This window comes from Mesoplodon densirostris, chromosome 2, assembly GCF_025265405.1.
Source record: "Mesoplodon densirostris isolate mMesDen1 chromosome 2, mMesDen1 primary haplotype, whole genome shotgun sequence".
NCBI lineage: Eukaryota > Metazoa > Chordata > Mammalia > Artiodactyla > Ziphiidae > Mesoplodon > Mesoplodon densirostris.
The window spans coordinates 188123350-188150589 of NC_082662.1; the positions used below are offsets into that span (position 1 = coordinate 188123350).

General features: G+C 40.8%; 1 protein-coding gene across 1 annotated transcript in view; it reads left to right on the forward strand.

The window, feature by feature from the left end:
• CRB1 (crumbs cell polarity complex component 1) overlaps positions 1-27240 on the forward strand; it is a 247645-nt gene that overhangs the window by 186558 nt on the left and 33847 nt on the right. Inside the window, 5 exon segments of the mRNA XM_060088676.1 lie at positions 6553-7509; positions 12711-13258; positions 14655-14820; positions 20541-21447; positions 24002-24130. Coding sequence (XP_059944659.1) covers positions 6553-7509; positions 12711-13258; positions 14655-14820; positions 20541-21447; positions 24002-24130 — 2707 coding nt within the window.

Consider the following 27240-nt stretch of genomic DNA (forward strand, 5'->3'; position numbering starts at 1 on the left):
GTCTTGGAAGGTTTTGTTTTTCTAAGAATGTCCATTTCTTCCAGGTCATCCACTTTATTGGCATAGAGTTGCTTATACTAATGTCTCATGATCCTTTGTATTTCTGCAGTGTCAGTTGTTAGTTCTCCTCTTACATTTCTAATTCTGTTGATTTGAGTCTTCTCCCTTTTTCTTGATGAGTCTGCTAATGGTTTATCAATTTTGTTTATCTTCTCAAAGAACCAACTTTTAGTTTCATTGATCTTTGCTATCGTTTCCTTCATTTCGTTTTCACTTATTTTTGATTTGATCTTTATGATTTCTTTCCTTCTGCTAACTTTGGGGGTTTTCTTGTTCTTCTTTTCTAATTGCTTTAGGTGTAAGGTTAGGTTGTTTATTTGAGATTTTTCTTGTTTCTTGAAGTAGGCTGTATTGCTATAAACTTCCCTCTTCAAACTGCTTTTGCTGCATCTCATAGATTTTGGGCCATCGTGTTTTCATTGTCCTTTGTTTCTAGGTATTTTTAGATTTCCTCTTTGATTTCTTCAGTGATCTCTTGGTTATTTAGTAGTGTATTGTTTAGCCTCCATTTGTTTGTTTGTTTGTTTGTTTTGCGGTACATAGGCCTCTCTGTGTTGTGGCCTCTCCCGTTGCAGAGCACAGGCTCCAGACGCGCAGTCCCAGCGGCCATGGCTAACGGGCGCAGCCACCCCGTGGCATGTGGTATCTTCCCAGACCAGGGCACGAACCCGTCTCCCCTGTGTCGGCAGGCGGACTCTCAACAACTCCACCACCGGGGAAGCCCAATGTGTTTGTATTTTTTACAGTTTTTCTTGTAATTGATATCTAGTCTCACAGCGTTGTGGTCGGAAAAGATACTTGGTACTATTTAAATTTTCTTAAATTTACCAAGGCTTGATTTGTGACCTAAGGTATGATCTATCCTGGAGAATGTTCCATGAGCACTTGAGAAGAAAGTGTAATCTGCTGTTTTTGGATGGAATGTCCTATAAATATCATTTAAGTCCATCTCATTTAATGTATCATTTAAAGCTTGTGTTTCCTCATTTGGTTTCATTTTGGTTGACCTGTCCATTGGTGAAAGTGGGGTGTTAAAGTCCCCTACTATTATTTTGTTGCCGTCCATTTTCCCTTTTATGGCTGTTAGCCTTTGCCTTATATATTGAGATGCTCCTATGTTGGGTGCATAAACATTTACAATTGTTATATCTTCTTGCATTGATCCCTTGATCATTATGTTGTGTCCTTCTTTTTCTCTTGTAGTAGTCTTTATTTTAAAGTCTACTTTTTCTGATATGAGAATTGCTACTCCAGCTTTCTTTTGATTTCCATTTGCATGGAATATCTTTTTCCAACCCCTCACTTTCAGTGTGTATCTGTCCCTAGGTCTGAAGTGGGTCTCTTGTAGACAGCATGTATATGGGTCTTGTTTTTGTATCCATTCAGCCAGTCTATGTCTTTTGGTTGGATCATTTAATCCATTTACATTTAAGGTAATTATCAATATGTATGTTCCTATTACCATTTTCTTAATTATTTTGCATTTGTTATTGTACATCTTTTCCTTCTCTTGTGTTTCCTGCTTAGAGAAGTTCCTTTAGCATTTGTTGTAAAGCTGGTTTGGTGGTGCTGAATTCTCTTAGCTTTTGCTTGTCTGTAAAGGTTTTAATTTCTCCAGTGAATCTGAATAAGATCCTTGCTTGGTGGAGTAATCTTGGTTGTAGGTTTTTCCCTTTCATCACTTTAAATATGTCCTGCCACTCCCTTCTAGTTTGCAGAGTTTCTGCTGAAAGATCAGCTGTTACCCTTATGAGGATTCCCTTGTATGTTATTTGTTGCTTTTCCCTTGCTGCTTTTAATATTTTTTCTTTGTGTTTAATTTTTGATAGTTTGATTAATATGTGTCTTGGTGTGTTTCCCCTTGGATTTATCCTGTATGGGACTCTCTGTACTTCCTGGCCTTGATTGACTATTTCCTTTCCCATATTAGGGAAGTTTTCAACTATAATCTCTTCAAATATTTTCTCAGTCCCTTTCTTTTTCTCTTCCTCTTCTGGGATCCCTATAATTTGAATGTTGGTAGGTTTAATGTTATCCCAGAGGTCTCTGAGACTGTCCTCATTTCTTTTCATTCTTTTTTCTTTATTCTGCTCTGCAGTAGTTATATCCACTATTTTATTTTCCAGGTCACTTATCCTTTCTTCTGCCTCAGTTATTCTGCTATTTAGTCCTTCTAGAGAATTTTTAATTTAATTTATTGTGCTGTTCATCATTGTTTGTTTGCTCTGTAGTTCTTCTAGGTCCTTGTTAAATGTTTCTTGTGTTTTCTCCATTCTATTTACAAGATTTTGAATCATCTTTACTATCATTACTCTGAATTCTTTTTCAGGTATACTGCCTGTTTCCTCTTCGTTTGTTTGGTCTGGTGGGTTATTACCTTGTTCCTTTAACTGCTGCATATTTCTCTGTCTTCTCATTTTGCTTAACTTACTGTGTTTGGGGTGTCCTTTTCACAGGCTGTACGTTCGTAGTTCCCATTTTTTTTGTGTCTGCCCTCAGTGGGTAAGATTGGTTCAGTGGGTTGCGTAGGCATCCTGGTGGAGGGAACTGGTGCCTGTGTTCTGGTAGTTGAGGCTGGATCTTGTCTTTCTGGTGGGCAGGACCACGTCCGGTGGTGTGTTTTGGGGTGTCTGTGAACTTAGCATGATTTTATGCAGCCTCTCTGCTAATGGGTGGGGTTGTGTTCCTGTCTTACTATTTGTTTGGCATCGGGTGTCCAGCACTGGAGCTTGCTGGTGGTTGAGTGGAGCTGGGTTTTAGGGTTGAGATGGAGATCTCTGGAAGAGCTCTCGCCGATTGATATTACATGGGGCCAGGAGGTCTCTAGTGGACCAATGTCCTGAACTCAGCTCTCCCACCTCCGATGCTCAGCCCTGACACCCAGCCAAAGCACTAGGACCCTGTCAGCCACACAGCTTTTGGGAAATCTGAGGTCTTCTGCCAGCATTCAGTAGGTATTCTGTAGGAGTTGTTCCACACGTAGGTGTATTTTTGATGTATTTGTGGGGAGGAAGGTGATCTCCACGTCTTACTCCTCTGCCATCTTCAAGGTCCTCTATCTGTCTGCATATTTTAAGAAAATGCTAGAGACATTATATGTATGTCATTACAAAAGTATTAGGAGGCCTATGTATTCTACTGTTTACTATTGCATTAACCTGCACAAAGTTTATGCATTTTTTAATGCATTTTTCTCTTCTTCCTAAGCTCAGTATTCTTGTGAGCTAACATTTCCTGAATGGTTTCTTCTCTCCTCCCTCCTTCCCCCCTTTTCTTCTCCTTTTTTTTTCTTTCATCTTTCCTTCTCTTTCTTTCTTTTTCAGAAACCACCTTATCTATTTTTAGGTGTTTCAAATTCTTAAAATGTGAACTGTTGGGTGGTCTGCAATTTGGCCCTCTAATGACTCTGGGCTTTCATGGCCCGTTTTTATCTATACCACATGATTTTATTTCATCAGAACTTCATGTATTTGGACAGTAATAAACAACACAGAATCTAAGCAGTTCTGAAAAGTCTTTTCAAAAAAAAAAAGATGACAGGGTGTGACTGCTCACCTGGGGCAGCAGGAAAGAGAGAGAAGGAAGGGACTTGCTGCTGGCCTGGGCTGGGCAGCCAGCAGCCATGCTCCCCTCTACCTGCAGGGCAGAGGCCCGTGGTCCTGGGGTCCTTGGGGAATCACGGGAGGAGTGTCATCAGTGGTCAGTGTAAAACGGGTCCTGGTCCCCCTCAGAAGTCACAGGAAGAACAACAGACACAGTTGGTGATGTCAAGTAAACCTTAGGAAGCCAATGAGGAAGGGGCTGGGGCAGGGACAATGTGAGAACAAGGCCTGCTGGCTGGAGTCTCAGCTGGAGCAATGGACCAGGGGGCTCCAAGGACCCCACAAAGAGCCCCGGGATAAAAGTCACCTTGAAACACCTGCCAGTCTCAGAGAGAGTGGAGCCATCTAAAACCAGCACCAGTCAGGGGAAACTTTCTGAACCCTTCTGACACTCAGGCAGAAGTCTGGAGGTGGGGAGGGGAGGGAAAAAAAGAAGGGGGAACCTTTCCTGGTCCTTTTTCAAGACAGCCTGAAGTCGACCTAACAGACAAAGAAAAAAGATTCAATTCCAACGTGCACTGAAACTTACATTTCTTATGACTGGCCATCCTACTCATTATAGGTCTTTAAAATGTGATCTTAAGACTATTATTAATCAAGGCTGAACAGAAAAGACTTGGGGTCTGTAGGAGATTTTATCCCCCATTAAATATGTTTAAAGGCACAATGGGTAGGAAAAAAGAGTTTTTCTTCAATTATAACTCATGAGCTGTTCAGCATTCCTCTTAATTAAATGCTAACGAATTGATTTTTTGTGTGTTTTCAAAATCCTGTGAAAATCAAATTTAAGTAAACTATCTTCTAATAACAAAAGTTTGCACTTTTCATAAGTTCAGTTAAATGAAGCCTGCATTCTAACATTCCTTTAAAATATAGCCTGTAATTTCTGTGTCGGTTCTGTTACCTATGAGGATGATTATAGATCACATAAATCAGTTTGATTTAGTTTTATTTTTTCTACTCATCCAGCTTTTTATAACACACATATGCACAGCACTGTGCAGGGACTGTGGGAGACCCTAAGATTGTAACACGTTCCCTCCTTTCACAGAGCTTGAAATACTTTTGGATTAACAAAGATTGTATGAAAGTAATCCAAGTAAAGTAAAATATAAGTACAGGGGTGTCCAATCAAGGGTCTAAATGTACGGTACATAAATGGCTGTGGGCAAAAATTTAACCACTGTGCCACCAGGTAAATTTATCTCAGACACAAAAAGAGCACTTTGGGCTCTGGATTAGATCAGGTTAAATGCAGTATAAAATTTTAATCACCTTACAGAGGTCATCATTAATCAATTCATACAAAAATTAATTACCGAGTGCCAAACATGAGCCAGGCATCGTGCTGTGGTTTAGACATATGTTGGTAAATCAAACAGCTTCCCTTCCCTCGTGAAGAGCATGATCTAATGTGATTCCAGCCTAATATGCTGTCCAAGTAAATCTCTCATTATGTAAAGTTATGCAATTTGTGGGTCATTCCGTATGCCCACACTTTCTAAATAGTCTCTCTCAGTGATGACAGTGTTATCTGATTTTGTCATGTGAGGGTAAGTTCTTTGGTTATTACTTTTTAATTACAACCAACACTTACTGAGAAGTCTCATATATCAAGCAATGTTATGAGCATCTTATGTGTCTTTACTCACTTAACCTTTAAAAAGCCCTGTGATACAGGTACTATTTTTAACCCCATTTTATAGATCAGAAGACCTAGACACAAAAAATAAATGTAACCTGCTCACTGCCTAGCTGGGATTCAGATCCAACATTATCAATATAGGAGCCTTTGATTAAATTTAAGAAGCACACATTTAGGCATGGAGTTAAGTGGGAAAATACGACAGACATGTTAGTAATAACAAAAAACAAGAATGCACTAAATTATCAATTAAAAAACAGAAAGTGTCAGATTGGATTTTAAAAAACAGATTGTAGAAGTGCTTTGGAGTTTAGACATCAATCTTCCTAAGCCTCAGTGTTGTCTGTGAAAGAGAGCTAAGCCTATCTGCCTTGAAAACCTCGGGAGATTGCTGTAAACACAAACGTATAACGTGGATGATGGTGCTGTTGAAGCCATGGAGTCCTAGATATGTGTCAGTTTTTGTTAACACTATTTGTTCATTTGAACTTCGTTAAAAAGTGATAGCCATCACTCTTAAAAAGTGTTATAGTTCTTTTTGTTACCTGGATTAAATGAATTCTAACAATTCTCTAATTAGATACCTTTTTTTGACTTAGAACCAGGAAAAAGAGTAAAAGAAAGTAAAGAAACTAGAAACCGGAACTTGTTATTGGATAGATTTCATGGTTTATACTAGACTTGTGGTGAGGAGGTTATGGGACCTTCCATTCTCCTCAGAAGCCCTCCACAGAGAGAGTTGTCTGGACTGTCTGTGTGTCTAGGGATTATGGGGAGGTGCAAAAAATGGAGAAGGCAGATTGCTGTTTCCAAGTAGAATAGAGTGCAATTAGCAGTCCAGGGCAAGATAAACAATATCTGGGAATTAAGTCCCCAAGTAAATAATTTGTGTCTAGCATTGCTCCCAATAGCGATCTATTTCTCTCTCTTTTAAAAAAATTTTTATGATATTCAGTGTCACATATATATCCGACGATGATTGTTTGAGTCAACCACTCCTTTTGGCAAATAACCTATTTCTAGAGGGAGAATTCAAGGTTCACCATGACTGCACTTCTGCGCACCATACGTGCAGAATGATGGAATCGGTATCAGCTCCTCAGTTTCTAGTCACATTTCACTCTGTTACAGTCCTACACGTGAGCCGGTTCTGCACCTCCAAAAGATTATACATGAAGATTATGTGAAAGTTCTATTTTTGATCTGAATATATGTAATTTCGATCTATTCTTTATCATTGAACAGGGGTCCACTGTGAAGAGGATGTCGATGAGTGCTCTTCAAGCCCTTGCCAAAACGGTGGTACTTGTGAGAACTTGCCTGGGACTTACACTTGCCATTGCCCATTTGATAACCGTTCTGGAGCATTTTATGGAGGAAGGGACTGTTCTGATTTGCTCTTCAGCTGTACTGATCACCTATGTCTAAATAATGGAATGTGCATCCCTCAACTCCGCAATGGCCAGCATGGATTCAGCTGCCTGTGTCCCTCTGGCTATACTGGGTCACGGTGTGAAACGGTCACCACACTTTCTTTTGAGGGTGATGGCTTCCTGTGGGTCCCAAGTGGCTCAGTGACAGCCAAGGACTCTGGTTGTAAAATAGCCCTCAGGTTTCAGACTGTCCAGCCAGTGGCACTTCTACTTTTCCGAGGTGACAGGGACGTGTTTGTGATACTGGAGCTGCTCAGTGGCTATGTCCACTTATCAATTCAAGTCAGGGATCAGCCAGAGGTGGTCCTGTTCATCTCCCACAGCACCAGCGATGGGGAGTGGCATGCAGTGGAGGTGACGTTTGCAGAGGCTGTGACCCTCGCCTTACTTGACAAGTCTTGCCTGGGAACATGCATCATGAGAGCTCCTTCTCCATTTGGAAGCGATGGGTCAACATGTGCTTTACAAAACTCCTTTTTGGGTGGTTTACCAGAGGGAACAGCCCACAGTGGTGTTGCTCTGCTTAACATCTATAATAGACCATCCATACCTTCGCTTGTGGGCTGCCTCCAAGATGTTCAACTTGACTCGAATGCCATCACCCTGGAGAACATCTCGTCTGACTGGTCATTAAATGTCAAGGCAGGCTGCATGAGAAAGGACTGGTGTGAGAGCCAACCCTGTCACAACAGAGGACGCTGCCTCAACTTGTGGCTTAGTTACCAGTGTGATTGCTACCGGCCCTACCGAGGCCGGAGCTGTCACAGAGGTGAGAGGGGCCGGGCGCCAGGAAGGCTGTGCCTCAGAGCAGAGCTGGGACAAAACAGCCAGGCCGTTCCTGCTGCTTATGAATCATCAGGAGGCCTCAGGACTCTGCGCTGGCTGCGCACTGACAGGAAAAGGAAGAGGCTGATGATGTCCCTTAATTACATCTGAGTGGATTCATAGGACACCAGGGTTTCACTCATGCAGAGAAGTGAAAACTAAGCCCATAGCTCCCACCCAAATGGGTTTACATCTTGGTGTTTACAAAATGCTATTACAAGTTTACCATTTGTTGTGTATCAGAAATTTATTGCATATCTTATTTGAAAGAGGAATAATCTTTTTGGAAAAACAGGACCGTTAGACATGAAACTAGTCAATGCCAAATTCTAGCACAATGTCGCGTGCATAGTAGACTCTCAGTACAGAGTTACTTCCTTGCCCTCCTCTCTATGCAGTTCACACAAGCTCCAAAATCATGCTTAAGTTTAGCACTTTTACAAACCACCAATTTTATTCAAAGGTGTATTTTCCAGAGTTGCATTGGAGAAAACAGGTATTTTACCTACGTGTCTTAAGAAAAAAAAGAAAAAGTTTAAAAAAAGTAACAACACTGAAACTTGGTAGATGCCATAAACTAATTGATCTAATTTCCCTAGCAAATCAGTTTGAAATGCATTTCAAAATCCTTACTTCCGACATTGTTCCAAAGACTGCTGTTGATAGTGATCAGTACATACCTGTTTCTTTTTATTATTTTCTTGCATTGCAAATGTTGGAAAGGTAATTGCAACAGACTGCTTTGAAGTGCAGCTGTAATTTACCCCAAGATTTGAGAGTAACTTGAAATAGGACAACATCTGGTAAATAGTCTTCTTTGCTTTATATGAAGTAAAATTGAAACCAGTCTTGGTCTATACCCTACTCCGTGTATGAAGGGCTAAGAATTATTAGAAGCTATTCACAGGTCTCCCCCTGACCACAATATTCATTACAAATCACGGACCTGCTTGACTGTGAGGCCTGGCGTCTACTAGCTCTATGTAATATTTTAAAGGGAATGGCAAGTTGTTTTGTGATATTTTTAAAGGAGAAAAGGGGAGATTATGCTGAAGCAATGTTCACTTTTTGAAGAAAAATTTAATTGACCTAAGGCAATATTTTTACTACATATACAAAATAACAAACAGATGCTGACTCATTTTGACCAGCTTCCAAGTGCAGTGACCCATGAGGTTAATACTGACCGTGGTGATGCTAACTGTCCTGGTAAATAGATTCAAGGGATGCCAATCCAGTGGGTTCTGGTTTTCTTTAATTTTTTTCCACCTTGGAAAATCACAGAGTCTTTAAGCCCAGTTCCTGAATTGGTTAGCTGCCCCCTCTCTTCCTCCAGTTTCCTTTTCCCCACACTGTCCCCCACCCCTCCACTATTTGAAACTGTTTAATCCTCATGAAAATGCTTAGCTTCAGAAGATATCTTTTTAGGGAGTAAATTCTGTAAAATCATCCCTTTCTGAAAATTCTTGGTATAATTTTAAGAAGAGTTATATTTCTCATATCACCTCTTAGTCATAAATTTAAAGTATTTTGTATTTGCTATCATCTTTGAGGAATGTTTGCTGGGGAGATTATTCCCATCACAAAAGATGCTTACAAGCTGTAAGGACAACCTGGAATCTTCCTGTCATTTTACATAGATGTTCAGGAGGAGATGGGCTAAAAAGTACAAGGCAAACTTCACCCAATTCATGATCCTGGCTCAGCGTTCCCCAAACATGGTACCCATTGCAAGGAATAAGCAGACTGGATGGAGGATTTAGCTGGCTGATGAAGCATGACAGACAGACGGGCTTCCTATATTTTAAAGTTGATTTTTTAAAAATGATCAAGTGTCTCAATAAGAAGAGTTCAGAAAAGAGTTTCTCAAAGCTTAGTTCCCAGAGCTGTCTGCAGGGTCATCGCAGTCTATCTTATCACCCTGGCTGTGTCCAGGAACGTGGAGCTTCCAGGATACTGTTCAGGATAAAGGTATCACCGACCTCATCCCTTCTAGAGAATATTTGATTAAGAGAGGCAATTGACATATGTTTTATCTTCAGTCGTACATCTAAGCTTTGACCCTCTTATTTGCTTGGAATTAGAGTTTCTTAGATATAGAAGTAGCTTCACTCCATGACTGAATTTTTTACACTGTTGTGCACCCAAGTGTAGTGGCCCAAACCTCTGCTTACACACCTTCAGGAACGGGAAACTCACTCACACTCCATCTTCCCAGAAAGCCCCTAGAAGTTGTCTTTTTTTGTACTAAAATAATATATGATGACCTATAGCTCCATTCATTGGCAGCATTGTAACTCTTGAAGCCAATGTCAACCTTACTTACATATCTTCTTCTTGAGAACACAAATATTTGAAGAAAAGTGTCTTGTACTATCCAAGCCATCACTCCTATCATGCTGAACACACCCAGTTTCTTCTAATGTTTTCCACCTGACATTGTTTTCAGACACTCCATCAGCTGCTTGCTTGCTCTGGAATAAATTTGCTTATCTGGCTCTTAGATGTGCCTGACAGTGCAGAGTGACACAGGACTGTAACCTTCTCATTCCAGAGAATGTTCTTCTATTCTGCAGCCTAATGTCCCATTGACCTTTGGGCAGCCACATTCTATGATTGGTTCACTTTGAGTTGTTCTCCCTCTTGGTGCCACAGATTTCTGTCTTTTCCACCCTAAACCATTGAAGTACACTTAGACCCAAGTGGCTTTTATTTATTCTAAATAAATTTCTTCTTGTTGTAGTCCATCAATCATGAAAACTTGGTTATTTCTTATCCCTATTTGTCATCCCTCTTCATGACACATCAACAACACATATGAGAATCATTCTTTCCGTGTCCACAGACAAGTCATATATGGCGTCAGGTGTTTCTAAAATCATGTAGTAAATCACGTGCTCTGACTACTTGCTTGTGATTGCTGAAGAATAGGACTGCTGGAGAGTCAAGCTTCTGAGAAAAAGAAACAGCTCTGTGTTCTGTCTGTCTTTTCATCTGGATCCACAAAGTGATGCTGCAGGCGTCCCAGGATGACCAGCGGGGACCACCCCTGAGGCAGAGCAATTCTGTGCATATTCCCAAACATCGGGAACTTCAAGAGCCACATTTTCTTATTGAGCATTTTATCTCATATGAAAGTGCTGCCGTGCATTCAGAGATGTTAGCCTCTTCAAACAGATTGTTACATCTAACAATGCACTTTGAAAGCTACCTGTAGTTGCCTGGAGCAGGTGGTCTCCAAATGCAGATTCAAAATGTAATGTTCCTGTAGGAAATCAAGGCAGAATTCTGAAAATGCAGACTTTTATGCAGAAGGTCTTCAAACACAGATGGTTACCTAAGCAAGCTTCACTATAATTCATATGTCCCACCTTTGCTCAAGCTTCAGTGGAACCATATGACAACATTTAAACATGCTGGAATGTGCTTTTTTTCTGGTTAGGATTGGGCTGTGAAGACTTGAAGATAGCAATATGTTTAAGACAATGCTCTTGTCAAGTTCATCAGTGATTTCCAGATTGCAAGATTCAGTGGTCATTTTTCAGTCCTCATCTGCCTTGACCTCTCAGCAACATTTACCACAGTTGAACATGCCCTCTTCCTGAAAACTCTTTCCTCACTGGGCTTATGGGGTGTCACTCTCCCTTCATTCTCTTTCTGTCTTACTCTTTTATCATCTCCTTTACCTCCACATGTCTGATGCTTAAGGGCTCAGTTCTTGGACCTCTTCTTTTCTCTCTCTAGATTCACTCTCTTGGTGATCTCTTCCAATCTTAGGGCTTTAAATGCCGCATTTACACTGACAAATCCAAAATTACTGTGACTAGCCCAGAACGTCTCCCCTGAACCTCTATATCTAACTGCTGACTAGAAATTTCCACCTGGATATCTAATAGGGCATCTCAAATTTAATATGGAATCTCATTTCTCCCCCAAATCTGTTCCTCCTGTTTTCTTCCCCATCTCTGCAAATGAAAACTCAATGCTTCTAGTTACTTAGACCAAAAGCCTTGGAGAGCAACTTGCCCCAGAAAATCCTGGTTTTGGTTCTACCAAAACATTTCCAAAATCTGACCACTTCTCCTCATCTGCACCATGACCACTGATCCAAGCCACCATCATTTATCTCCTGAATTTCTGCAGTAATATCTCTACTTTCTTTGGGATTCTGCTCAAATATTACCTTCTCAGAGAGTTCTTCCCTGATGACTCCATTTAAAATGACAGCTCCACTCCCACCCACAGCTCTCCCTAGTCCATTTCTCTGCCTGAGTTTTTGTATATCAAAGAACCTGTCACCACCTGACATACTATATAGCCTCCACCCAAATGGAATGTAAGCTTTAGGAGTACAAGAACTTTTGTTCCTACTATATCATCAATGATTTTGAAGGTCAGCATTTATTTTTATACTTCTCAAGAGTTTTCTTGTGGTGATGCACATCGATAGCATTGCCACGTCAATGCATTAGAAACCTCTCTGTCCACAGGAAATGGGTGAGTTCAAAACTCAGCTTTGCCGCAGTACTTTGTGCCCCATGCCTCTCCTTCACCCACCCAGGACCACAGAAGGAAGAGTCCTCCTCTTCCTTTGGTCAACTGCCTTACCTCTTAATATTATTAGGGGTATCTCCCCAAAAGAGGATTTGCAAATCTAATTCTTGGTTTCTGTCCTTCACAAGGAACAGTTCGGTTTGATGCCATTTGTTTGAGCATGCCCCAGATAGCAGCAATGACGATTGCTCAGTCTGCTTACATGTGTTGCAGGAAGAGCTCTTGCTCCCCAAATTTCTCCAAATTAAGTTGGAGTGCAGTAGCATCTGATATTCCACATTTAAGACCCACCTTTTTAGGGCAGTGAGGAAGAGGTTCAAAAGTTTATTGGTGCAGAAATCTCTTTCTCTTTGTGATCAGTGGACTTCAACTATAAACTATAAACCAAAATCTAGTTATTTTCAGAATAAAGTAAACTCAGAAGTTCAGAAAGTCAGGGATGACTTTTCAAATTGTCATTCTATTGAATAAGCCTGTCTTGAACTTTTTAAAGTATGAATGTATTTGTCCATATATGTATAGATAGATAGATAGATGCATTACCTGTTGGTCTTCAGATGTTTCCTCTTTGTCTCTCCTCCTCTATTAAAGAGTATGTGGCAGGCAGATTTGGCCAAGATGACTCCACTGGATATGCTGCTTTCCATCTTGACAAGAGCTACGGAGAGGCCTTCACGCTCTCCATGTTTGTTCGAACACATCGTCCATCGGGCTTGCTCCTAGCTCTGGAAAATGGCACTTGCCAATACATCCGTGTTTGGCTAGAGCATGGCAGACTAGCAATGCTGACTCCAGGTTCTCCCAAATCATTAGTAAAATTTCTTCTCAGCGATGGAAATGTCCACTTGATATCTTTGAAAATCAAGCCAAATAGAATCGAACTGTATCAGTCGTCACAAAACCTAGGATTTATTTCTGCTCCTATGTGGAGACTCCAAAGAGGAGATGTCCTCTACATTGGTGGACTGCCTGACAGACAGGAGACTGAAGCTTATGGTGGATTCTTCAAAGGCTGTATTCAAGATATAAGGTTAAACAACGAAAATCTGGAATTCTTTCCAAATTCAACGAACAATGCAGCCCAGGATGCAGTTCTTGTCAATGTGACCCAAGGCTGTCCCGGAGACAACCTGTGTGAGGTAGGATTATTCATACCAACTATGTCCATATTGTGTGCTAAAAGTTTCATTTTATTAAATAGATAATTTATTATAACTGTTCTTTGTATGTGAATATGGTGTTACTGACCCACTAGCCGTAGAATAATGCTTCATCTATACTTTCCCAGAAGGACTCAGGGATTTATGTTGAGCCATGAAAGTATGGCCTTGATCTTATTGCCATTATGGTCCATTTAACCAGCCAAGATAACTACATCTTCTACAACCAAATGACTTAAGAATAATTGTATTTTAATTCCCAAATTCTTAATGGCATCCCAGAGGTTTAACTGAATTAATTCATTTTGAAGATACCATTAACTTTATCTTAAATGCCCACCTACCATTGTTTTGAACATCTACTAAGTCAATAAGGAAAAAAAAATCTGAGAGGTAACTTCCTTCTGGGAGTTGGATTTGAAATTTTCTGTAATATAACTACTCAGAGCCCATGCTTTACTTTGTATATTTTGTATGCTCTTCTGAAAGCTACTTCAATACATGGATTTGTCAGCTCTGCATGAGCTTTCAGAGGAAAAGAAGGAAAGGCATTTATATCTGTTGAACATTTATTGAGCTCCAACTATTGCCATGTACTGGGCTTGCTTCTAAATACATAAAAATGAATCATTGTAGCATTACTATAGGGACACCTCCAATGTGCCAGGTGCTGTTTTCCATGGATCAATCCATTTCATTCTGTGGAAGGACTACTGTGCAAAGCAGGCATTTTTATTCTCTCCATTGATGTTATTTACAGAAAAGGAAATGGGCATTTAAAAAGGTTGGGTCACTAGCCTAGATCACATGTTAACAGCGGAATGGGCATAAATAAAGACAGAGCTCTCAGAAATTCCTTTATCAATACTTCCGTTTTGAACACATTGTGAGAAACCTTGTGAGAACTCAAATTATGATACGCTTCTGATTCAGAGGCAGAACTGGAAGGGAGGTGGTGTCACTCCTCTGGGGACCCAGAGGATCCAAGTACCAACTTCCCTATTTGACTGTTGATAGAATCTTGGACAATGAAAGGGACCTCAGTTTCCTCACCAGTAAAAACAGGAGGAAAAGTCTCTAACTCAAACTATCATTAGTGACAGTGAAAGTGCCTAGTAATTTATAAATTAGAGAGAATATAATTACACCTTTGAAAATCCTCCTTGAGCTACAGGAGATCAGTATTATATATTTTTCTTTATTTCCCTTTTCCTCTCTCTAGATGGTAGCAGTAAGTTTTATTCTATTTATCAGCCAATGGATATAAAAAATTCGAAGTGTAAATATGTAGGAAATTAGCATTCACAGATTAACGGGGTCTTTTCCATACTTAGTTGCCGGTGCTTCTAATGCCTATGATTTATTGTCTGCTCAGCCCAACCCCTGTCACAACGGAGGCATCTGCTACTCCCTGTGGGATGACTTCTCCTGCTCCTGCCCTGCGAACACAGCCGGGAAAGCTTGCCAGGAGGTTCGCTGGTGTGAACTCAGCCCGTGTCCTCCCCGGGCCCAGTGCCAGGGGCTGCCTCGAGGATTTGAATGTAAGTGCAGTTCAAACTTATCACCATCCAGTTCAGCTGGGCATTTCAGTTGTTCCATAAGTCAACCCAGAAAAAGAATACAGACAACTCCAGCTCAGCAGAGAAACGTGTAGCTGCTTCTCCCTGCGTGAGTAGTGGTATAACAAACCTAATGGGAGTGTAATCAGCCAGAGTAGCCTCATCCTGCCCCTGGGTTTCTGAGTGGGAAACGGCGGTCAAAGCAGCACCAAGCCTAGATCCTTGATCATTTAAGACTAATTTCTAGAGAAAGAATTAACCGGGTGATGTTTGGCTTTTCTTTTCTTGTTACTGGCAATACAGGGTGAAAGCGCCAGTGTGAGCACATTGTCCTTGGTTAACTATGAGGCTTCTGGCAATTCATACGTCTCCATAATCTAAAGCTTGCTCTGTAAGAAAAGGTTAAAACATCTACTTGATAAGTAGGTAACTATGGGTGTGTGTGTGATGATTATATGACCTCGTGTGTAGAGAGCCCAGCACAGTAGGCACTCAATTGGTGTTTGCCATGAGTATTTCCCTCAATCTGAACGGTTTTCCTCCCCAAATTCAGTACTGCTGAACACAGTTTCCCAAATGTTAGCAATTTGAATACTATCTTTACAACTTTTGACAGGTCTACATGGTAGCCACACTATTATTTATAGTATGTCTTTTCTCCTAGTTCAAATAATGCACAGTTCAGTCTATAGCCAACCGTCTATGTTTGCACTCAATTCTAATCTCTTCCCCTTGCTCAAAGATTTTGCTTCTGAAATTTTTCTCTCACCCGCCAGCATCATCAATTTTCCCCTCAGTATATAAACATCCTGTCAAATTTCCTTATTACAAACTATTTCCCTTGATATCCCTCCCATCCCCACCAGCTACCATCCCATGTTCCTGCTTCCTTTCATAGTGGGAGAAACCCTCTAAGAGTTGTCCTCAATGTACATCTGATGTCTTTCTGTCCAGTGTTCTTTCACCCCAGCTCCCACGCACCATCACCATCTCTACCCTGAACTCTCTAAGCCCAGAGCTTCACAAGGGCCTCATCCCTCCATTCCCTTTTCTACCCAAGTGCCCTCTTCCCTGGCTTTACTTTTCTTCATGGCTCTAATCATCCTTGGATGTTTGGTTACACAGGTATTTGTTCACTTGTTCATCATCTTTTCCTCGATGGAATATAAGTTTCAAAAGGGAGGGAGATTTTCTGTCTGGTTTCCCACGTTACTCTCAGCACTTAGAAGAGTGCCAAACATGTAGGAGGTTGTCAGTAAATATTTGTTAAATGAATATATATTTTTCTTCAATTTAGCTCAGTATTCTCACTTAACTACTCTAGACTTAAATTACATTATCTGCATACAGTTTAAAAAATACATAAAATACCTTGGAAAACACTGCACTAAAATAATGGTCTGGAGCTAGGGGGTAGACTGACCTGAGGCCCAAATCAACAACCAAGCCCCAAAGTGACTGAGAATGAGAATACAGTTACTTTTATGTTTCTGTATTTTAAAATCATATATCAAAATGGTATGTGAAATGTATTGCACAGTGTATATACTTGGGGGGCGGTTTCTAAAAGAATACACATACTCTTATGTTTCCTATTTAAGAAATAATATGCTATACACATGAATAAAGCATGATGAATTTGTGTAAAGAATGAGATCAGGCCTCTAATATGACACAGAACCTTAATGACACCTTTTCCATTGTTCTGCCCTCTGAATTGCTTGTTTAAAATAGTTTACTACTTATTTATTTTACTGTTAATCTTTTGACAGAAATACTAAAGTTCTCAGTCCCAGTTATATTCTACAATGGGGTTTAAATCATTTTGAACATTTTCACAGGGAAAAAAAGAGTAGGGTTTCTAAAAACAGTGGCGGTCCGAGAACCATACCCTGGGTGCCTATTGCCCTCCATCTCCACATAAAGGATTTGGATGCCCCATGTCAGAAAGGCATGAATGATCTTCACTGCTACTGCATGGCCACTACAGAAAGTGGAAAAAGTTTGCCTCTGACCTTTCAAAAAGTCTCAGTAACATTTTTTTAAGTATGACTTATCTTAATGAAGGGAGAAAATGTAAATTAGTAGGAGGGGTGAAAATTTCCTAACCGATAGGTATAAACCCTAGCATTCACTTTTGCTATTTTGTATAATTTTCATTTGATGTGACCTCATGACACTATTGTATTTATTTCTAGTGAGATGTGTTGAGAAGATAGTTCTGCTAGAATAACATACTCTTGAGAGTATAGCTTGTGCATTACCTTTGCCTTTAGTACTTAATCATTTCTATCTCTGTTCCTACCCAAAAACAGACAAGTAAAAATTACAACCCACCTTAGATACAGGTGTGTTTATTATGATAAAGTTCCCTGAAGAAAAGGCAAAGTATAAATGTTAACGTGAACTGCGGTTTTTACTCAGATCACAAGAAGTGATTTCCATGTGCTCAGTCTGTCAGTGAAACTAGTTTATACAGCATGACAGACAGTATTCTTCCTTCAGGAGTTGGAGGGCTAATGAGATTTGTCATGTTAACATTTATGCAAAAACATGTAATGAGACACTTCTTGCTCTTTTCCTGCCTAATCCCAACCCCAAATTTGCTGGGAAAAAACACCACAGTCAAAAGCAATAAAATCAAGTGAAATGTTAATTCAGTCAAATGATACACTTGAATGATACCCTTGAATTTACTCCTGCTGTGGTTTCTAATCATTATCTCCCTTTTCAGAATTAAGGATTGAGTTATTTTTGTAGATTATTCATTTAGTAATATTTACGGAGCACCTGTTCTCTGCCAGGCAATGTTCCCTGCATCAGGTTTAGTGAGAACCTAAACAGAGAAGTTCCATGATCTCGTAAAAGCTCATGTTCTAGTGAGGAAAGACAGGCAAGGAACAAGTAGGAAAGTTAACAGTATAATTTCAAATAGCTACAAGGTGCTATGAAGAAAATACAGCTGAGTAATTAAAAAGAGAGTGGGTTGGGGGGGAAACATTTTCACTTGGATAGTTGGGGAAAGCGTCTCGGAGGAGGTGACATTTGAGCGCATATTTTGTTGAGAAAGAGTCCGGTATGGGAAGATCGGGGGCCAGTATCATGGCTAAGTAACCGCAAGTGTAAAAGGCCTGGTTTGGGAACAAGCTTGGCGTCTTCAAAAAATAGCAAGAAGTTTTTGTGGCTGTAGCACGTACATGAGGAAGAGTGGCAGGAAATGGGATTGGAGAGTTAGGGGTCGGGTCACATAAACTCTGTCCGCCATGTTTAGGATTTAGGAATCCTTTCTAGATGTGATGGTAACTGTGGAGGTGTTGAGCTAAGGCATGGTTGGTACATTGTTCTGCAGAGCAATAGAAACCAGGACACTGAGAAGTGGTTGGAATAGGCTGTATAATAAAGTGTTCGAGGTTGGATGTGGTGACCCACACGTGAGGTAAAGACAGTGTCTTAAGGTCAATTTCTACTGAAAGCTGGAAGATAATGAGAATAGAGAATTGACTGCTGGATCAGTAACACAGAGGTCACCGTGACCTTGACAAGAGCGGTTTCAGTGACCTGATGGGGAATAATGCTGAAGGTATTAAAAAGAAAATGGGGGATGAGAAAGTTGAGACAAGGTGAATATAAAACTATGTGGAGAAGTTTTGCTGGAAAAGGAACTAGAGAAATAAGAAAGCAACAGGGTAGAGGGAGGTCAGGGTAGTGCTCTTGGGTCTTGCCTGTGTTTTTAATTTTTAAGATTGGAGCAGTTACAGCATATTCTTATGCTGATGGGAGCAACAAAAAGGGAGGGAAAATGATGATGCAGAACAGAAAGAGGTTACATGTAGAAGGAATATCTAAAAAAGGTGAAAATGAAAGGGACCCAAGGCGTGACTGGGAGAGTTGCCCTTGGATGTGTGCTGGAGCACCTACAGTTTCCCATCTGAGTAGGGAAAACCCACAGTAGGAATACACGCACAGCACTGCTGACACCTTATATGCGGGCGTCCCCCCACCAAGCAATTCTGCTACACTAGCTGGGTGTCCTACAGGTTATCTCAATTTAATTCAACTCTGACAGTATCTGCCCAGACATAGTGTCAGATCTCACAGGCTAAGGGCTCAGTCCCACTAGAAGGCCCCCCACTGCACTTCAGATGCCAATCACAAGTCCAGGTTGTCACCTGTGCTCCTGACCGATCAGCTATAAATCTGAGGCTCCCACGACCCCCACCTCGGTTCAATTAATTTGCTAGAGCAGCTCACAGAACTCGGGGAAACCCTTAATTGTTTACCAGTTTATTAAAGGATATGATAAAGGTCCCAGATGAACAGCCAGATGAAGAGATACATAGGGCAAGGTCTGGGAGGGTCCCCAGTGCAGGAGATTCTGTCCTGAGGAGTTGGGGTGCATGACCGTTCCAGCGTAGGTAAGGTTAACAACTTGGAAGCTCTCTGAACCCCATGCTTTTGGGATTTTATGGAGGTTTCCTTATGTAAGCATGACCAATTATTAACTCCATTTTCTGCACTCTTCCTTCTCTAGAGGATGGGCTGGGGCTGACAACTTCAAGCTTCTAATCATGGCTTAGTCTTCCTGACGACCAGCCTGCATCCAGGCTCCAGCCAGGAGCCCACCCAGAGTCGCTGTCTCATTAGAACAAAGATGCTCCCAGTGCAGTGCTCTTATCACTTAGGAATTTACCAGAGTTTTAGAAGGCCTGTGTCAGGAACCAGGGGCAGAGAACAGGAGATCTTTTTTCTATTATTGTACAGATGAGAATAAGGACAATGCATCCATTATAACAAATGGAAAGCAGAGTGGATCCAGATTTGTTAGGTTTACAGATTAGGTGGGAAATTGAAGCAGTTCTTCTTTCTCCTGTTTTCTCAAGAAAGTAACAAAGGAGATCATAAACATATAGGGTTAGATATTTTAAGAGACAAAGCAAGCTGTGAACGAGTGATCTTGTGGAATTGGAAAAACAGTCTAATAGAAAAATGCAATAAGATTGCCCAAAAGTGCTGTGGTCCCATGTGGTCCCATGTATGTGGGCGTATATTAGAGCAGAGGGTATGGTTGTATAATTTTGCCCAACCACAGGATGCTACTTGGAGTTAGGCACAGATTGGTAACTCAGCACATAACTGGAGTTTGCCAGGTAGTAAATCAGTCATTTAGAATGCTACTTTTAAGTGCCTCCGGGTCAGCTTACTCAGAAGCCAGACTCCACTGTTTATTAACTGTGTCACTTGAGGCCCAGTTTATAGCTAGACTTGTGAGTTCTTTGTGCTCGATTTCTTGATGTGTAAAATGGGTAACCAATGCTTTATTTGGGGGAGCAGCTGTAAAATAACATTAGAAGGTACTGCATTTCAGTGGAAAAGAAATAAATGATTTGGGTTTTGGCATCTGACCACCCAGGTTTGACATTCTGGCTTAATTATCTATTAGCCACTTGACCGTGAGAAAATTACTTAACCTCTGTGAGTCTCAATTTCTTCTTCTGTAAAATAAAGATGATAATAATAATGAACCTATCTTAGAGAACTTCATATTAAAAATAATATAAAAGCAGCTAACAGAGTGCCTAGCCTGTATCAAACAATCCATACATGACAGTAGTAACGTGATGGTCATTAATGTCAATAAACGTACTTAGGCAAACATTACAGGTTTAGTAAAGTTGCTGATTGGCGTTGCCTTCTCTCTTCAGGTATCGCAAATGCTGTTTTTAATGGACAAAGCAGTGAGATATTATTCAGGAGCAATGGGAATATTACCAGAGAACTCACCAATATCACATTTGGTTTCAGAACAAGGGTCGCAAATGCGATCATATTGCACGCAGAGAAGGAGCCTGAATTCCTTAATATTAGCATTCGGGATTCCCAGTTATTATTTCAGCTGCAAAGTGGCAACAGTTTCTACACACTGAGTCTGACAAGTCTGCAGTCAGTGAATGATGGCGCGTGGCACCAAGTGACTCTCTCCATGACAGACCCACGGGCCCAGGCTTCCAGGTGGCAAATGGAAGTGGACCAGCGAACACCTCTTGTGACCAGCTCAGTGGCTACTGGGAGTCTCAGCTTCCTGAAGAATGATATAAACATTTATGTGGGTGAGCGAGCTAGTGACAACACGCAGGGCCTGCGAGGGTGTCTAAGTACAATAGAAATCAGTGGCATTTATCTCTCTTACTTTGAAAATGTTCATGGCTTCATTAATAAACCTCAGGAGGAGCAGTTTCTCAAAATCTCTACACATCCTGTGGTTACCGGCTGTTTGCAGTTAAACGCCTGCAATTCCGACCCCTGCCTGCATGGAGGACATTGTGAAGACACGTACAGTTCTCATCACTGCACCTGTCCCGTGGGATGGTCAGGGTCACACTGTGAACTCGACATTGATGAATGCCTTTCAAACCCCTGTATCCATGGCAACTGCTCCGACAGAGTTGCAGGCTATCGCTGCAGGTGTGAGCCTGGCTACACTGGTGTGAACTGTGAATCAGACGTAGACAATTGCCAGAGTCACCTGTGTGCGAACGGGGCCACCTGCGTCAGTGACACCAGTGGCTATTCTTGCCGCTGTCCTGGAAATTTCACAGGAAAATTCTGCAGGTGAGCATAATATCCACATAAAGTGTGTTTCGAGCTGTGTTCTACATCTTCAAACTGGAAAGCTCTCTGCCCAGGTATGAACATACAGGCTGTGCTGAGCAGGGGGTGACAGTCAACGGCCATCACAGTTTGGTCTTGCAAAGACAGGATCTCACCTGCTGGCATGTTCTACAAAGAGGAAGGTCAGGGTTTGGACCAGACTTTGAGCCAAATGTTTTCTCAGTCATCTCTGTTAGAATGTCTCAGGAACTACAGCCCCAGAGTCTGACAGCCTTAAGGCCTCAGGAAACAAATACATTTACAACAAATGCAAGAGCTGAATTTTAGTATTGTTGGGGGAAGCATGACTCCTACCCCTAAGAGAATACTCTGGGGTATTTCAGGCAGGTAAACTCATATAATTCTGAAAAGACTATGTTAAAGTATAATTTCAAAAGGGTGAAATCATGACTCTCAGAATGAACGTTTTGATGACTTTGTCATTAATTAATGAGGGAACCAGTAAGATAAAAATCAAAATGTCAAAGGATAATCTAATCATATACATAAATATGTCCATATCATATATATACACACTTGTAAATAGGGATGAGGAAATGAATTTACCAATAAATGCAAAATTGTTTAATAGCCTATAGGGCAACAAAATTAGTATTTGAACCACACTATTTCTACAGTGTGACAGTTGACTGTATCGCTTCAAATTTGTTTGCACTTCAATGAACAAGATCCATTAGTATTACTATAATTTTCTACAACTTACAGAGTTGTGAACTAGCTTGGTAAAAAAAACCTGAGTCATACACATTAGAAAAATCAGATAATCTTAGAGGGTCTTTTATATAACACCCAGCATTCCACTGAAAGAATACCCAGTGATCTCTTTTGCCCATTTCAAAGCATTTCACAGTTGTTTCTGAAACTATAAAGCTTAGTTCTGGCAGTCACATCCGTTTCATGTAATATAAATAGAAACAGGAATGAATATTTTCCTGCCAAGTCACACTGCTTTAGTATTTCTGTGTAAGTAGCATTCATTATTGTTTTTATAACTTATACTTGTTTTGAATTCACCAAACAATTGAGTTGTTATAGGCACATGAGACGGTTATTTCTAGCAAGAAATAGATTCCAGAATGTGGACAGGAAGGCCTGGAGTTGGCTGGCAGCCTGCAGACATTACACTAATTCAGAAGTAGTACCTGAACTGGATGAATCTCCTAGTAGACAGAATATGTAGCCACACCTATAAGAAGATGTATTTGTCTCCATAACATTTATTGCTGTTCAGAGACTGTGAAGACATGACACAGGGTTAGGTGCTGAGTGTTGACATTCCAATAAAATGTCACTTCTCATGAGTTAACCGACTCATTTGCCAACAGGTAATCTGAATGCTTAAAAGCAAAAGACATTCAGGATCAAAATTAATAGTACTTCCATGGTCACTTTGGATAAGTAAAATAAACAAATATGCCCCAGTAACCAGTGCTCCAGTATTTTTTCTGCCTAATTCATCAAAGTCAAGTTTTCAAAGATTAAAGTTTTGATTCAAAAGTACTTTGTAATGAGGTTCAAAAGTGTTTATTAAACATATGATGTATACAAAGCTTCATATATTCATTGCTAATTGACCTCTTTCAACGCTCGTTGACACTTTTGGCTCCTTTGAAAAGTCCTTAGGATATTTTCTTTTTAAAGTCGAATTGATTAGCTCTTGTGGGAAGAGACCCGTGTACACCGGTTTCTCCATATAGACCGGTTTCTCCATATTAGCTGCAGCTCGCACAGCAGCACAAATGAAATTCATCTGATATTTCCTGAATATTAACTATGTATCCAGTTCCATGCATAACATGCACAGTGGGTCAGAGGACCTGAACACCATAAAATCATTTAAACCAGTCCCTTCACACCACTGGATTTTATCACACAGTAAAGTTCTGCTTAGCTTCTAACAATTTGTTCTGCCCCTTATAAGGATTCCTTAATATATACAGCTCTGTTGATAAACGAAAGAGCCAAACTCAGAATTCACACGTGGTCACCACTGAGTACCGTGTACAAACCTCCTGGACAGCACATGGCTTGCATTCTGCTGAGCTGTGAGTTATTAGATGGGGGCAGCAAGTGTTGGCAGGGCAACTGGAGTTCAGCTGTGAAAGGCAACGGAGAAATCACATGAGGGCTTGGGTACCAGAGTCCTGTCCTTTCTTTCCTGGCCTTTATAGAGATGCAATTCTCCTCTGGCCTAGCTATAGCAAGTTTCTTTCCGGCGCTAAATTTATTGCCACCCCCGGCATAGATCTTATCTCACGAATGACCACTGGGTAGCAGTGGAAGATGGATAGCCATGATCCGAACAGTGCAGCCCTCCAGCAGGAGCTGTGCACTGAGGTGATTCTGGAACAAAACAGCACAGTTAAGCATTTGTGGCTCAGCCAGCCTGAGTACCTAGTTAGTTTGGCATTGACTATATACATGAACTTTTCTAAAACGTTTTCATAAATGAAATGAGCAAGGTGAACAGTGTGGCTGTTACTTTTCTCTCTAGATACACCAGATTACCCTCAGCAGTCTGTGGGAATGAGAAGACCAACCTCACGTGCTATAACGGCGGCAACTGCACGGAGTTCCAGGGTGAAGTAAAATGTGTGTGCTGGCCAGGTTTCACTGGGGAATGGTGAGTCGCAGCAGAGCTTTATAGGCAAAAAGTCTGGGCTGAACAACAGAGAGATTATGCAAAGTTTATTTCTTCTGTAATTTTTCATCTCAGTTCCCATAGGGAAATCTGTGCTGAAATATAGGTCCGGACAGAGACAAACAATAAAAAAGAAGAAAAATTACAGTTTAGGTCAAAGTCAAGAACGCTTTTTTAGCCAAGACTTAACTAAGGAAATATGTCTTCGAAAACAGTAAAATGTGATATTGTTGTTTTAGAGGTACTTCTGGATGCATGTTTCTGTCCCACTAACTCTAGTACATGATGCAAACACGGTTGTTGGTGAAGGCAGAATATAATAAACCTTAAAGATTGCCCCTAGAATTACCTTCAACCCTAAAAGTGTACACACTTTATCCAGATAAATCTACCTTTCCCAAAGAAACCCTCCAGCTCTGCTGTACCTAATGCTGGGATTGTCGGTATGGGGTTGATAGCTGGCTGGTTTCGGTCTGTGACTTGCTGAACATGCAGGCAAATTTGCATATGCATTTGACTGGCCGAGGTGAGGTCAAGTGCAAGAAGGTGCGTATTCTGTAGCTTTTATCGGATTCCCAAGGGGATCATTGTTCCCAGAATGGTAACAAACTGGGGCTTTATCTCTACTAAGAGGTAGAGATACTATAACGGCAGGTAACAGATATTTAGCCATTTTTTTCTAGTGCTATGCCAGGCACCGGACAAATTATTATTATTGTTACTGTTATTATTGTCTCTAATTGTTATTATTTCCATTTTGCATTTGTGTAAACGGAAGCCAAGAGGTTAAGTGACAGGTCAGGTGCCAATCCAGACACGTGCTGCTGCAAGGTCGCACTGCCTTCAAAGCCTCTGCTCACCTGTAGATGTGCTGACATAAATGTATGACTAAATCTTTACTTGCAACACTTATAAGAAAAGGGAAAAAGTTCTCCTCCATCTCATATATCATCCAGGGTAAGATAATACTGATCTCTGATCAAATTTCCTCCGAACAAATTAGATCAATTCAAGTCCAACACATTGGACAAAGAGATCTTGACTGAATTAATTTTCCCCAAAAGAGTAGTTAATAAAATAATGGGTATATTTTTGCTCCACAACAACTAGAGTTTGGATTAATTTGAATTTTCTTTTTTTCAACCAGTTTTTGGGCACCACAGAGATACAGCTCTTTTGCCACGTTTACAAAACAGCAGGCAATCTTGGCCACACCTGCATTTTTCCCTTCCGACATTCAATAATAAGGCTAGCTAGCTCATGCCTTCACGGCTTGCTTTCAGTGTCTGGCTCTAAGCGGCACAGGCAGTCCGGGTATCCACGTGCACGGAGGTGTGTAGCCTAGAGTCATGTTCCACTTTTCATTGTACCATATTATTAACCCAGAGACCATTCGGTTGGCCTCCACATATATCAAAAACACTGCAAAGATTTTCTTGTCCTAAAATGTGAACAACACTTTAACTATATATTTAAGTGCTGGTTACTTCCAGCCCTCAATGTCACCATTTAATGCTTAATGGCACATTAAGGTTTAATGGCCAATGCACAGAACTCATTCAAAGCCTTGGCTTATTTTTCTCCACTACTCGCACCTTATTCCTATTTACAACAAACATTTCCCTTTCCTCCAACGTTTATTTGTTTTAAAAAAAAGAAAGGTATCTGGCATTTAAATTCAAATTGTTGACTTGAAATGTGGTAAGAAAAGGAAGCTCAGCGTTTCTGTTCCTCTCCCAGGAGTCTTTTCATCTGGATAAACTTCTCTACTGAAAATGGATTTCTAAAATAGTAAACACATGTCCCATGGATTCTGTGCTTTCAAAGTCCTTCTCCATCATTAGTTAATTCACTGGATGCCAATGGATTTATTTGTTTTGATTTTCTACCTATTAATAACCTCTAATGAAAGCTCCAATAATGTTTATAATGATTGTGTGAATATTGTGCACTGTTCAGCTCAAAAGAGAAGTAGATAAGAAATAGAGAAAGAATAGCTGGAGGAAAGCTAGAAAATACTGGGCAGTCTCCCAAGGCCTAGGGGGATGTGACTTCCATAAAGTCCAAAGATATTGAAAAGCTGTCCTCTAACAAATTGCCTTCTCTTCTGTCGGGTTAGACCTCCAACTCTGTGCTGTCACCCTGGCAGGTTGTACATGATGGATGCTGTGAACACTCTGGCCCACCCAGGGCAGGGAGTACTTGGCAAGCTCCCTTGAGCTGCCGAGTTATGCTCCGGTCTAATCAGAGGAGTCTCCTTCCAGCCCAGAAGCCTAAGCCAAAAAAGGAAAACAAAATGTCTCAGCTATGCTTGGTATCTAAGGGGATAAGGAGCTGTTTTTCTGGGAAGAAATCTTTTTCCCTTTATGCCTTGGGTTGGCCCTGCCCAACCTACCACCTATTCCCTTCAGTTTGAGCCTAGGGATTAGTGGATGACCTAGGCATGCACACTTACCTCTTAGGAGGTGGGGAATGAAAAATTGTTTACAGTGGACTTCAACCTTGTGAGCTGCTCTGTAGAGATTCCCGAAACTGAGGTTTTGTATGAATTTCCCAAAGTAAGAAAGACGCCTCAGTTACCCGTCTATCCCAAGGCCTAGCAGGGGGTTTGGCATGTGGTAATTGCTAAATAAATATCTACTCAATGAGTGATTGGGGAGTGATTGGATAAAACACGTAGTAGTTCATGGAAAATTAGGGGGGAAATGACAGCGTCCCGGGGAAAAGAAAAGTTTCTATTTACCTTAGAATTGATATCACTTGTTTTTGGAAAATTTGGCTTTTGAAAATCATTCTATCTGAGCATGCAAATATTACACTTAACTATGAAACTGATTTATTAGCAAGTGCAATCTTCTATTATCTATTTTGGCTTTTTGTTAAAAATGGGTTTCCCAAGGGTAATAATCCCAAATCTCCCAGAATAAACCAAATACATTTTTCTGTTTCTGAGGGGCTTTACCCTTTCGCTTGGGGGCACTGATGCATCAGAATCCTCACAGCTGCAGTGGAGGTCTGCTCTGTAGACGCTAGGTTGAAAAACTATAGCTCACTGTCTTGGTCCCCGTGTACCCCAATAAACTTAACTTTTA